At 39.8% G+C, this 14,468-nt stretch overlaps 1 protein-coding gene across 3 annotated transcripts in view; it reads right to left on the minus strand.

Moving 5' to 3' along the window:
* Positions 1 to 374: 374 nt before the first annotated feature.
* Positions 375 to 14,468, minus strand: part of R3HDM2 (R3H domain containing 2) — a 76,337-nt gene continuing 62,243 nt past the window's right edge. For all 3 annotated transcript variants that reach the window (XM_063427392.1, XM_063427387.1, XM_063427400.1), the window contains 5 exons: positions 6,527 to 6,699; positions 6,205 to 6,349; positions 4,514 to 4,611; positions 3,527 to 3,605; positions 375 to 1,638 (listed from right to left, as the gene is read on the minus strand). In XM_063427392.1, the coding sequence (XP_063283462.1) occupies positions 1,295 to 1,638; positions 3,527 to 3,605; positions 4,514 to 4,611; positions 6,205 to 6,349; positions 6,527 to 6,699 (839 nt within the window). In that variant the 3' untranslated portion in view covers positions 375 to 1,294. The remainder of the gene's footprint in view (positions 1,639 to 3,526; positions 3,606 to 4,513; positions 4,612 to 6,204; positions 6,350 to 6,526; positions 6,700 to 14,468) is intronic.

The raw sequence follows: 14,468 nt of genomic DNA on the forward strand, positions 1-14,468 counted from the left end.
ACTCAAATTAAATAGACCAGGAACCAAATATAGCAAGTTGACACTGGAATTGTATATAGCAACTCTAGAAAGAAAAGGACACATGTGCTTTAATGTGACACATACTTCTTTTTTCCATATTTAAAAACAAAATTGGATGAAATAAAATTTACAGTGAGTACAGCCCATTTGTGCAAATAAATATCCATTGTTAATGTACTCTCACAAGCGTCAGAAAAAAAAAACCCTAAAAAAATAAAAAGAAAATTAAAAAGAAAAAAACACAAACCTTTACAATGTTCAGGGACAACCAACTCCAAGAAGAAATAAAAAAAAAAAAAAAAAAAACAACAACAGAATTTCCACTCAGGGCAAAAAAACAAAAATGGAAAAAAACAAAATAAAAAACAAATTATTTTGTCCATGTTATCACCCTATGGCAGCTTGATACCTTCAAAATAGCTCCTTTGCTCTCGATCAGCAAATAGGTTAATGTCTACATCAACAGAACAGTAGAGGGGGAAAAAATCTGACAATAGGAAAACAAAGATATAATGGTTTCATCCCTTAGGTAGAAGAGCCTGTTACTGACTGCAAGGTAAAATGCAATGTATGCTGGATGTGCAAGAAACAAAAAGATAGAGAAAAGCAAGTGTATGGCAGAAAGGGTTAAAAGGGACAAATTGAAAGTCAAAAGGGAAAAAGTGGCAAGGAAAGACAAATTAAACATATAGAAAGGGAAAAGGGAAAGAGAAACAGACTATTGGGCTCATTTGCTAACCCAAGACTTGTGGAGGATTGATCAGAATGAAAAAGTTTGGGTTATAATTCTAAATAGAAGAGATTTTCCAAATGTCCCCACCTCTGCTATTTTGGCCTAAAACTAGTCATTCTCCAGTCCACCCTTCACAATTCATGGATTAGTAGATAAAACCGAAAGAAGATCATACAACTCTCAGAAGTGGTAGAGATGAAAAATAAAAAGATTCAGACATGGAAAGCTAAGGTTGATGAAAGGTAAACAACACAAGACTAGAACTGAGTGAACAATGAAGCCATGCTAGAGACAAAAATAAATTAATCTGTGAACAAATTAGATGTTTTCAAAGAAACTGCTCCAAAAATATAGCTGACAGAAAGAAGGGGAGCTAGGAAAGGAGAGGCTGTATTTATAAGTCCAGTGTGCTTCTTGTTTGGGGCAGGAAGGGGAAAGGGGAAGAGGAGGAGAATGGTGAAAGTTGAGGGATGAGTCTTTCATGTCCCTGAATCTCACTTCAGTCCTCTTGCTCCCCACCCTTCCACCCTTTTCCACGCGCTATTGTGAGCTGGCACGTTCCAGTATGCGCAAGTTCTTTTTTATGCTGCGCAGTCTAAAGCGACTTATTGGGCTGTTGATCTGCAGTGAGGCATTCTGTGCTGCCGTGGTGCTGGGGAAGACTGCCACGATGGTATACAAGGCTGCCAGGTCATTGTTATGGGTTTGACGGCCATTTTCGGCATGTCCATTGTTGTCGCCACCAGGCCCTGTGTTATGACTCTGAGCGTCCCTCAACCACTGGATTTTGGCACCAGACATTGCCAACTGGGTGAAAAGTTTGCATGCTTCTGCTCGTGTAATGCCCTCAGGCAGGTCTGTGATCTCCAGGACCCGGCCAAGCACTAGGAGAGAAAATAAGAAGAGAGGCAGGTAGAAAACATATCTGCTGTAGGGTTGTAATACATTTGCATGTTCAGTTGTACACAAACTGCTATTCTAAAACAAGTCAAGCACACATTCATTATCAAAAACACACCACCCACAAGCAAATAAAGACAAACTAGAAATACTCTTCCTTAAAAAAAGTTGTACTCTCCAGGACTCCTCAATTCTTTATTAAAAAAAATGCAATACAAAAAGGGGATATAATAAAACATTAAATAAAAAATCATAGGGAATTAACCATATAAATGAACCCTAAAGGCTGCCTAAGTTGCAAGCTTAAGGAAGTAGAAATAGAAGGCATACCACGGTCTATCGCTGCAGACAGTATTTCATGTATCTTTAAATCACCATGCCAAGCTAATAGAGGTTTTTCATGTGTTCTAACATGCAATGTTGTAAGGTTATACACTTTCTGATCAGCCTCCTGATCACACATCCCATTTTATTCTTAACTGTAGACAGTAGGGACAGCACAGCAAAGAGAACAGTGATGAAATAAATGTATATAAAAACAAAACAAAATTGTAAAATAAAAATAGATGAAATAAAACAGTCCCAGTGTTACATATTTCATCTGTATAGTCAGACTTCATCAGTGATAACTGAAGGCATTGCTGCTAACAATTGTCTCTTAGGAAGCCTGACTATGCAGACAAAATGTGTACGTATGGGACGGTTTTATTTTGTCTACTTTTATTTTATCATTATTTATATGCACTTCCCTAAAGTCCACAACTGAGAAACCGTAGGAGGTGTGTACAGGAGGGCTGGTCAGCTGTACAGAACTATAGTACAAGACAATGGGTAGTGTTTCAAAAAGTAAATCTTTAAATCAAAATATTGAATAAAGAGAGATTTTAAAGTCAAAAACAGAGTTTAAGGAGTCATTTGGTTAGTTAAAAGTTGTATTTTACATTATTAGTACAAACTCCTTTTTCATGCTGCACACAATATATTAAAATTGGAATAACTCCCCCAAAAAACACAAACCGCTAGATCAATAGCACTTTAGGCTAGACAGTCCATTACCTTATTGCGATTGTTGGTGAGCCTGCCTGGTCACAGGCTATCCCACTCTTTTTGTCTTAATCCATATTGATAAAGCCACATTGGCGAAACGCGTTTATGGAATTTTACTGTGTATTTTAATATTAAAGATTTTTTGGACACTTTTTATTTAGTGCCATTTATCTTTTTTACACTGTATATTAATTTGTTATCTGGCATTTTTATTTTCCTGGACTCCAAGTAATCCGAGGTGGGGATCATACCACCAGCGCTATCTTCAAGGAGCAGTCGGTCTGCTCCTCCCTTGTGAGTACCATTTTATACAAAAATATTTTTTATCACTATTTTACCCAGTGAGCACTATTGGTTGTTTCACTTTTATCTTTGAGCGTGGAACATATCACTGACGGAGGAAATTTTCCCTATATCACATAAGCGGGGATTGTACCGCTGTACGCCTTCAACACTAGAGCGAGTTATAGCTCTTATAAATGTGAGTTTTATACCAGCTTTTAATTTCCTATCTACCTCACTATCAGACGTATTGCACTATCCTGTTTTGTATCTGTTTTTTTCCACATACAAGTGAATTCCTAAGAAGGAGACCAACGAGGAACTTTCCCCTGACCGTGGATCTACAGACTTCCCATTCTCCATAGGAGCATATTCTAGATAAGACTTTCTCTTTTTACTTGGACTAATTGTCGTTTATATATTGATTTCCCCTGGCGCAGCCTTTTTTGTTTTTTCTTTTATCCCACTCTTTTATTCATTTTTAGAGCTTACACATACTCTATATGTTAAACAATACTTGCTAACAGGTTAAACATTACTTACCTATGTCAGCTGTGCCCAAGTCCGTGGATGCGGATTTCAGAGCTTGCCTCTTTCCTCGATTTCCATGTTTCATCCCTGTCTGTACCGTTGGAAGTATGAAGAAAAAAAAAAAAAAAAAATCAAAAAAAAAATCACTGAGATGCCTGCAAAGTTTTCACACAAACAGACGTTGCCATCTCATTTCACACACTTTTTCAACCAATGTGGATGCAACACTTAATGAGGTTGAAGTAGAAATTTTGAGAAAAAAAAGCTAAAACAACATAGGTTTCCGTCTTTCACTTTCTTAATTTTCAATGCAATGTTTTTCAAATGTTTAAAATAGTGAAAGGAGGGGAGTTCTCCAAACCTTTATTTTTCATAGAATAATGCACTAGTGGCATTATTGCCTTATTTAACCCCTTAAGGACCAAACTTCTGGAATAAAAGGGAATCATGACATGTCACACATGTCATGTGTCTTTAAGGGGTTAAAAATGCCCAAAGAGCATTTTTAAGTAAGATTTTGCTCACCTTAAAAATCCAGCGTCAGGAAAAGCTCCCTGGCAACCATCATCTGATGTCATGGGAGCCATGCCAAGGTCCAATCAAAAGCTTCTCGAAGAGAAAACTTTGATTAGAAAATGTAATGGGCTCAGAGTGCATGCATGTGCTTTGAGCCCACAAATGGAGGGAAAAGGGGAGGGGCGCAATCAGTGTGGGAAGGCGGACAGACAAGTGCTGTTCGCACTGACGACAGACTTAAATTATGCACAGAATTGACATTAGGCAGGATGGAATTGAGTTCCAGGCTGCCTACATTATGTGTGCTGGGGGTGCAACTTGCCCCTAGGACACAATTGCCAATCTTTCAGAATGTTCAGTGTTTTAAGCAACTGAAGTGGTCATGGTGGTTGGAGTAAACTTAAGTAAAGCTCAACTCCATTTCACAGACATGGGTTAAAAGGTGTTAAACTAAACACTACACATATACTTATGGTAGCATACCATTTGTGCTGAATAAGGTGACTGGTTGTGCAATAATGGAGAACAGACAGAGAGGTTGTACTGCAGTGGTTGTCCAAGCAGAGAGTAACGAGCATCACCTGAAGGAGGGAAAAATGTGGAGTTTTATATAAAACAAAGCAGAGCTGTCAAGCGAACAATCCATCTGCTTTACTTGGTATGTAGAAGTTCTATGTAATATTGTGCTTCACTATTCACAACTAAATACAATATTCCACTGAAATACTCTCATTTAGTTAGATACATGCAATTTGAATTTTTTTCCTAAAAATACATTAGATAAAGTATTACATGAAGGTAACATCTTGAGGCACCCACCAACACAACCTTCATATTATACTTGCTTATTTTCCAAGACATAATACAGAACCACAGATAGATTTTAGGATTTTCTTTAATTTTACTCTATAAAATGACTTAAATTATACTTATTAATGAAACATTAAAGTGTACCTGTCATGACAAAAATAATGTAATTTTACATAAGTAGTCAGATTTCATCTATACATTGTGCTAGGGGGATTGCTGTATATCTAGTTTTCTATAAAATCAGAAGTTCATAAAACAACCCTTCCCTCCTCCTGCTAGTCAATCCAGTCTCTGACAGATAAGAAGGCTGTGATCTGCATATCTTATCAGGGAAATCCTCCTCTGGGTGTCTCCCCTGCTTGCCTTCCGTCTAAAGGAAAGCAATTCCTGCAATGGAAAGGAGGAAGAGGGGACAGGCAGGCCAGGTGTGAGAGTAGCACCATAGAGAAAGGAGAGAAAAGGCCAGATTTATTGCAGAAGCTTTGGACAGACAAAATGAACTAAAAAGTTTTAATTACATACAACAAGACCGCATAAAGTGTTGGGGACTTTAAACCTGTACTCCCAAACAGGGGTATGCAGAAGAGATGTATCTTATAGAAAGTGTAACACCCACTGAAAACATGATTGATGCGGTCAGCAGGAGAAAGGGTAATGGAAATAAATTTAAATATGAGCTTTTAATAGTATTAAGAGAAGAAACACTTAATTGTATAGCATGTGTAAAGCCAGATAGTAAGAACACTGCAGTTTAATTTGTGAAGAAATGTAATGGCTTAAATCATTCATCAACATAGGAGAATTCTGGTAGGAATTCTACTTTCAATGCCTGTGTTCAACATTTAATTGTGTCTTATTGTTATGAACCCAATACAAAAGCTAAAAATACAATTACCCCCCACATCCTTTTTGTTTTGTTTAACGGAAAAATAAATCCGCAAATAAATCTATGGCATTCCTTTTTAAAAAGTGCTAGACATAAATATTGCCTTATGTGTGTTCCTGTAACTCACTGTTGGGTCTTCAAGGTAACAACTTTTCACCATTCACCTGGTGTACCCCACCCCTCCCCCCACATCATTGCAAATGCAGACTTCTTTTACGTTTTTCCCATTTTTGATTGCATGATTATTAGCAACATTTACACAGCACCAACATATTGCATAGCGCTTTACAATTAAAGAAAGGGACTATTTAGGGGTGAAGAAGGTCCTGTTTAGCCAAGCTTACAATCTATCCAGTTAATTATGCCAAGTAAATAAAGAAACTATGTCTGAGCCACAAGCTAGTAAATTAACATGTTGGAACTATTTTATTTTCGTTAACATACAAATATAATAAGCTGACACTTTCACATGTTTTACCTTGTGCCGGTCCCACCGGCCGGGGGAACTGTGAAATCACAGAGATTGGCGAGAGCCCAGTGCACACACTATTCATGTTGGAGCCTGGAGATGGTGTAGGTGACTGTGCTGGGGATGTCATGGGGCTGCTCATCAAGTTATTGGCCTTAAAAAAAAAAAAAAAAAAAAAAAAAATACAATAATAATAAGCACTGTATAATTTGTTTTTATTAATGCTGCATAACAAATTATAGTGTCTAAATATGATAACTGTTAAAGTGATATTCATTTTGACATAAAAAGTGTGTAAAATAAAGAGTAACAAAAATATTTTTTTGCTTACCTGAGTATTGGCATCTGGACTGTAAAGATGCTCAGGTTTCTGACCCCGCTGGTCAACACTGAAATATTTGCAGTGGTTCCACTGGACCATTGGTGGGTTCTGTGAAGAAGACTGAGGGCCATTTGGAACATTTAGTTGCATTACCACCACACCAAGACTTGAAGGATTTACTCCTAAAAAGCAAAAAGATCCGTGTTATAAAAGATTTTTGTTAGAGTAGGACTGCATATTGCTTTATGTATTTTCAAAGTAGCGGGTTAGGCTCCATTCCCCCTACACCCCCCCCCCCCCCCCATACATAAACTTGTACTTTTAATTCACCATAACAATAAACATCTCAGCACATTTAAAATATTGTCATTAACAACCATTAAGGAGTGTATCTGCATACAAGTAAATTATGGTAGAGCTCACACCTGCCACCCATATGTGGAGCTGGAATGGAGACATTACCCCCTAGAATAAAATTAGAAGCCCCAACATACTGACCACTGCACCCATTTTTTTTTTATGTAATTTAATTATTTAATAGCTCCCAAATGCTGGCCACATTAAAGTCCCCCACTATTTTACAGACCACATGGGGCCTTCCTACTGACTGGGCAGCAATGGCTGACAAGTTGCTAATTTATTTGAGATATATATTCATAATGATCCCCATATTACTATATGGGAGATTTTAAACCTCTCTATGCCCCCTATCTGAGAGATATATAGATCTCTCTCTCTCTCTCAGATAGGGGGCATAGAGAGATTTTAAATCTCCCATATAGTAATATGGGGATCATTATGACACCCATGGACTATTTTTTGTTTATTTTGGAGGCAGGTTAGCTAGCACTTCTACGTACTGCCCTCGCATTGCCGAGGGTTTTTAAATGATTTGCCCACCAACTGCAAGTGAATGATAATGTGCGAATGCGCAACATGCCCCATGTATTTAATCCAGACATTAAATGCATCTTTAATGCATGTTGCAAATCTGGTCAGGTTGACTAAATTCCAACCAGATTTTGTCCATCTGGTGTTTAACAGCTATTTTAGTATTTCACGTCAAAAAGTAGTGAATATATAACTAATCCAATAACGTGAGTTATAACAAATACATTTGCATAAACTGTTTTTATGTAATTATACACCCCGGATCATCTCTCTTCTCCATTCTACCACGGAAAAGAGGTGCAAATGTAGTGATAAGACTTTAAATCACAATCTCGATCATATTGTGCATACTTTTTACACCTACGCTATCTGCATTTACAGCCAATATATTGAATGGATTCCACTTCTAAAAAAGTATAGGGAAAATTAAATATACAGGAATTGGTAATGCATTAACTCCCTCAAGCTCATAGCTGTGACAATCAAAGATCTCTCTAATGTTTTAGAGGACACTATTATGGAACAGTAGAGGTAATTAGAGCAATATACCCAACTGAACCATCAGGGTAAGAGAAAATTAATAATTTCAGAGGTAATGTTTAACATCTCTTAGCTTTGCTGCTAAGCAAACTTTAAAGTGGAAACGCAGCAAATCACATCTATTATTAAAAAGGTAGCCACTGGTGGATAACAAGCTGAGAATTTTCAGATTGAGAGCTGTGAAAAAGAGCTGTGAAATTGAATAATGTGCAGTTCTGAGATCCAGCTGTGCGTGTTATACAGACAGCAGTGATGAGCAGAGTAAGAGAAGAAGTGGCAGAGAAATCATGTAAATCATGGTGAAAAGCAGTACATGATCATCTATTACAGAGCTGTCAGTAGCTATGGATGTCCATTATTTTTAGGAGTAATCATTGGTAGTAGGTTTGTATTTTAACTCGGAGTGATGTCGTTTACCAGCAATAGATAGTGGCGCATGCTTGAGAGCAACAGATAGCTGAGCTGATGCCGGCATTCCAGCAACAGCCAGAAAGCGGTGTTCTGAATTATGGGTAATGTTAGACATCAATAGTACCTGCATTAAAACAATGACAGACCATTTTACATGCCCTACATACAAGCAATGAATATCAGTTATGCATGTCCTATATTCCAGCAGAGACAGATAGCTGTGCATGTCCTAAATACCAACACTGACAGATAGCTGGGCAGGTAATTTGTGCAAAAAGAAAATGCCATACATATGGAAACTGTGATCTTATCAACTAGAAGTAGAACACAAAATATGAGAAAAGGCATGGCGACAAAAAGAGCAGGATTGGTCAGTCTCTACAGACTTAAAAATGATTTTTAAAATGCCAGCTACCGGTTGGAGGCGGGGCCTGACTGCCGAGACAAGCAGAAGCACAATCCTTGAGCTCCCAGCGAAAAACGGGAAAACCGACTCGAATTACTACAAATCTCACCTCCAAACACAACAACACTGACGAGAGAACTCACCCAGCATCATGGGGCGAAAAAGTAAAAAACCGCCGACGGACAGACCAACTCCGGGACTGACAATTGGAGACATGTGGCGGCAAGCACGCGGCACGGGCGAAGTCAACATGGCGGCTCTCCACGGAGGCTGCTCCGACTTCTACTCGGATGACTGCTCTGGGGATGCGGAGGATGACTACCCCCCAGCTTCGGCCCCTAAGCAAAAGCCGAACCCCACCAAACCAAGGGCTGACACAGATTCCGATTTGGTAACCACCGGGGTCTTGAAAACATTGCTGGCGGACCTGCAGAAAAACATACTCACAGACGTCACTGCTCTCAGAGGTGAGCTGCAGGGCCTGACAGGCCGCATTTCGACACTGGAGGTGTGAGCTGCCCGCAGAGACTTGAAATTCCGGGGAGCGGCTCATCTTGCCGCTGGACTCTCACCCAACTGTTGCTCCCTGGTTCTTTGTTCTTTGTTTTACTTGCTTCACGGACTGCACACATTGCCCCTGGCTTCCTCACCCGACCGCGATGTAGCGGACTCGACGACCGGAGAACCCCAGATCCATGAACACTCCTTGACTGCCTCCTGAGGATGACTAATCTGGAGCACACCGCAAACACAGATTGATACACCGAAGATTCACCCCAGCACATGAGGCTATCTTGAGTGGGACATAAACTCTGACACTGAGGCCCACATTTCCTCACCACAAACGGTCACAGAGCCGGTAGCGGACATGGAGGACTCCAGCCTTAGCGGCCACTTGTCGGCTCACCACACCCTTGGTTTTCCCGCTGACGTACGAACCACCTCCGCTGCTCAGACTATGGGGCCTCTGCACACCTATACCGGGACTCAAAAGTTTGTTTGTTTTCTCCCTCCCTTGTTTTCCTAGGTGCTGCATCACAATAAGGTAACGCCACACTACACTGGGACACATAGTGGATAACATACTAATGGTTTACAAACACAGCACGTAGACAGGTCAAAATTTCAACCCAGGTAACCAACTAACGTAGGAACGCAGGTGGCTCACTTACTTGCCCCAATGGCTAACCTTATAAACCGGCTGGCAATAGATTTGTCCCACACGAAGCATCTATGTCATTCCCCACCTAGCCAATCATATACTGCTCCTAGATCTACACTGCTCCTCCCTTAATTTACATGACAGCAGTGACCAAGTGGTAACGCACATCTTAAAGGGCGTGTTTTAGACCACAAATTGAGCGCTACTAGCCCGGGGTGCACCCACTGGTCATACATATTGGGTCCAGTCTCTGCTATTATTAGGAGATGTTACTATATGTTCGTTATTAGGTACCCATCATTCTTCTTTTTCTCTCATATAACTATGCATAGTGCTGGCTAAAAGGGTGCATGACCGGCAGTTTATCTTGTATTTTGTTTAACCATAAGAAAGGGTAACGTTCTGCCCTCCACTGTTATGAGCATAACTGTTTGCATAACCATGGTGATGCGGTGCAACACACTCGACTATCGTTTAACAACCCTAGACTCCGCCCTGACCCAACCTGCACTGACTATCCCTCCTGACGGTAGTCCCTAAAAACATACCCTGATATCACCATACCAAAGTAATGCTACGCTTTTTACCCAGATAAGTATAGTTGAAGTTTATCTTAGTTTACAAGCAAAGCCTCGAGAGGGGGCCAGTTACTAACCCCACAATCTACCTAGCCTGAACTAACAGCGTGGTCTCACATTGATTTACGAAACCATTATATGACTCCCCTACCGGACTTAACCACTTCAGTGGGCTTGCATAGTAACCATAACGTTGGATACAACATCTCACTTACTTACCCCACGAGCAGAAAGTTTAGCGTTGCCAAGTTAGCTTATGCTAGTTTATTTTATTTTATGCATTACTTGTGTTTTATAAACATGCAATAATTTTAACTTTTAAGTACACTAATACCCTGATCCAACCAACACTACTGTAATGTTTCAATGCTGTTAATCTTATTGTTCACTAGCATGGTTAATCTAATCTAACATTGTTTCGTAGCGACTACCTAATCCTAATAATATGATAGTAATGTTGCGGTCCTAGCTTGACAATTAAATGATAAACCACTAAATATAATACTAAACCTAGAAGTACCTAGGAATGTCATATGCATGTCTAGAATGTAACAAAACTAGCTGTTTCATATAGTTCCCGAAGCTGATAGTCGCTCACTAGCCTGTAAGCTTACTGTTTGTTCTTGTTTTTATTTTTAATACAACACTCTTGTATTGCACAACTTGGAGACAAGCCTGTTTAATCTTTTATATACACATTCAGCTCAGCATTATACTGTTGTCTACTCTTATATAATGTAAAAAATGTGCACAGTCTATCCATGCCAAATGATTGTACATCTATGCTTATGAAAACTCTGGCATTGCTATTGTGGCATTGCTAGTATAAAATGTACCTTGTCTAATTAATGCACAACAAAATAAAGAATTAAAAAAAAAAAAAATGCCAGCTACCAGAACAGCACTGTTGCTGAATATTCACAATTACATAAGGCATATGGTCACGTACAAATGTGACCTACATCTTGCATGAGGTAGTAAGATGTTTACACCTGCCTATATATATATATATATATATATATATATATATATATATATATATATATATATATATATATATATATATATATATAAACATCCAGATCTCTATTCTAGTCCATCATTACAAACTCTTCGTTCCATTTGTGTACATACCATCGGCTATTTAGAGCATCATATATTATTAAAGGTCTACAGAGTAAGTACTAGTTAATTCCAAATGGCTCCTCTTCCAATAAATTTCCTCTTTTCTAAAATCAGCATTCTATAGTTCACGGAACATGAGGGATACTACTGCTTTACAAAACTGAGAAAACCGTACATTAACTGCCCTTTAACGCTGAAAGTTTGCAGACTAATCAAATGCCTTTGGAAATTAAAGTAAGTGAATTTTAAAAATATATGGTGGCTATCAAAGATAAACCAATTATTCAAGGTGTGTACACAATCATTCTAGACAGAGGATGGTGGCAGATGTGAGTCATACAGTCTAAAACTCTACATAAAGAAGCCCACAGCTACGTCTTCATGTCAAACCATACTGAAGGGAGAAAAAAAACAAAAACAATCAGCAGTAATAAGGGACACGTACTCTATGAACCTTAAATGTTAATGTGATTAAATGATTACATGAGTAGCTTAGGAAAAGCCTGCTTTAACATAAATGTTAAAGGACCACTCTAGGCACTCAGACCACTTTAGCTTAATGAAGTGGTCTGGGTGCCAGGTCCTTCTAGGGTTAACCCATTTTTTCATAAACATAGCAGTTTCAGAGAAACTGCTATGTTTGTGAATGGGTTAAGCCTTCCCCTATTTCCTCTAGTGGGTGTCTCACTGACAGCCACTAGAGGCGCTTGCGTGATTCTCACTGTGATTTTCACAGTGAGAGCACGCAAGCGTCCATAGGAAAGCATTATGAATGCTTTCCTATGTGACCGGCTGAATGCGCGCGCAGCTCGTGTCGCGCGTGCGCATTCAGCCGACGGGGAGGAGAAGAGGAGGATCGGAGGAGAGCTCTCCACCCACCGCTGGAAAAAGGTAAGTTTTAACCCTTTTCCCCTTTCCAGAGCTGGGCGGGAGGGGGTCCCTGAGGGTGGGGGCACCCTCAGGGCACTCTAGTGCCAGGAAAACGAGTATGTTTTCCTGGCACTAGAGTGGTCCTTTAATGCTCTAGAGCCATTAGCAAAAAATGTATGTGCCGAGCAACTACTAATGTGCTTCTTTAGCAAGGAAGTCCCAAAATCATAAATAAATTATTAAAAACAACAGATAAAAATAACCCCCCAAAAAACAGTCTTATACCGGACGGGGCCGGATTCTTGTGCTGAGCAGACGTTAACTGCGGTTGCTCCCGCTCATCTTGTGGATTGTCAGGGGATATCCCCAATCTAAGCGCATATTCAGGTGCCATCACACCCTACCTTTGTTGGCGGTGTCGGGGCAAACCTATTGAACCCTCACTCTGGTTCCCTGGTTGATGGGGGACCTCAGTAGGCGACTGAGCTAGGGGAAGGTGGCCGATTTCCCTGCTCATAGGTAAGCCGTGTGGACTAATCTCATCTCTTCTGGGCCGACTGGTGTTATCCTGGTCCCCACCAAGCAAGAACCTACTTACCACACTAATCCAGGGTGACCTATAAGTGAACAGCTCCCTCGTGGTCATTTCAAGATGGCCAACCGCAGTAAAGCTACGAAGCAAAGTGCACCAGCCCCGGCCGGAGAATGAGAAGCTGCCGTTAGGAGCAGGTTTGACTACATTTGTCAACAGTTCTGGAAGAAACTACAATCATGAGAGAAGCAACCTAGAGTGCCCGCTCCTGCTACTAGGCCTCAGGGCAGAGTTATACCCCAGGGACTCCCTCCCAGACGAGGAACCAAGAAGCTCCGATTGACCACGCGCCGTCCACGCACCTCATATTACCAACTAGGATCTCAAAGCTGCACCCTAGTTAAAGGGAGAGTGGCCAGTGGACTCTGGGTTCAGGTTCCCATCACTTCCTGGGACTAGGTTGATGCAGCACTAAACAGCACTGTCAGAGCATTACTCATATTTGGCATTTGTGTAGATCTAGCTGCAGTTTACGGTTTTAAATACGCTCTCTTCCCATATACCTCTATTATTCCACTACAGATGTAGCCTATAAAGTCTTGCCCTGTCCCATAGCACCTTGGTGGTACTATTTGCTTGTGATCCAACAGGTCTCGCAAATCTAAACAGGCTGATAATACAGTTAGTGCCATGCTACTAGTATGCTAAGTGTTCTGTTATTCTACTCCACAAACAATATAGAGCTACATAGTTAGAATGAATGTTTAGCTACTGTCTAGTCTATTAATTATACATGCCTAGCATAGCCTGTTATTTTCTTGTTTTCTATGTGTTATTTTACAAAAAATAGTGCAGTTGGTTTAATTCTTGATGAAACTACACTATAATATAAAACGTGCAATGTTTTGATATGCCAATCAATCGTTTCTAAATGTTGAACGACACGCCGGCAATAGCTGTTGTGGCATTGATTGCCTTTCTATTTTACATGCACGACAAAATAAAGAATAAAAAAAAATAAAAAGTCTCATGAATTAGTGTTTTAGATTCAGGGTGCAGTAATACATAAAGGACAGAAGATGGCAGCAGAAGACCGCATGACTGGCTTGTTGTGAAGTGAAAACGGCGTTTTTTTTCTTTTGACATTTATCCTAGAGTCATTCAACACATACAGAAATTTGTATAAAAAGATGCAAAATGCACAGGATAAATTCCTGATCACTTAGTGGTTTGATGGTGGCAGGAAATATCTAAGTACAACGAGAAGGCCAATGGTTTCAATTAAGGCAGGCTCATTCTTTCATGTTTTTCAAAATGAATGCTATTAATGTAGACAGTAAAAGCTGTCGCACATAACCCAATTCTGCTAATTACACTATGTAATGATGCAAATCATCACACATTTTTACATAAGGGTTTACAGTGACATTTTGTGT

The sequence above is a fragment of the Pelobates fuscus genome, chromosome 1 (assembly GCF_036172605.1).
Source record: "Pelobates fuscus isolate aPelFus1 chromosome 1, aPelFus1.pri, whole genome shotgun sequence".
NCBI lineage: Eukaryota > Metazoa > Chordata > Amphibia > Anura > Pelobatidae > Pelobates > Pelobates fuscus.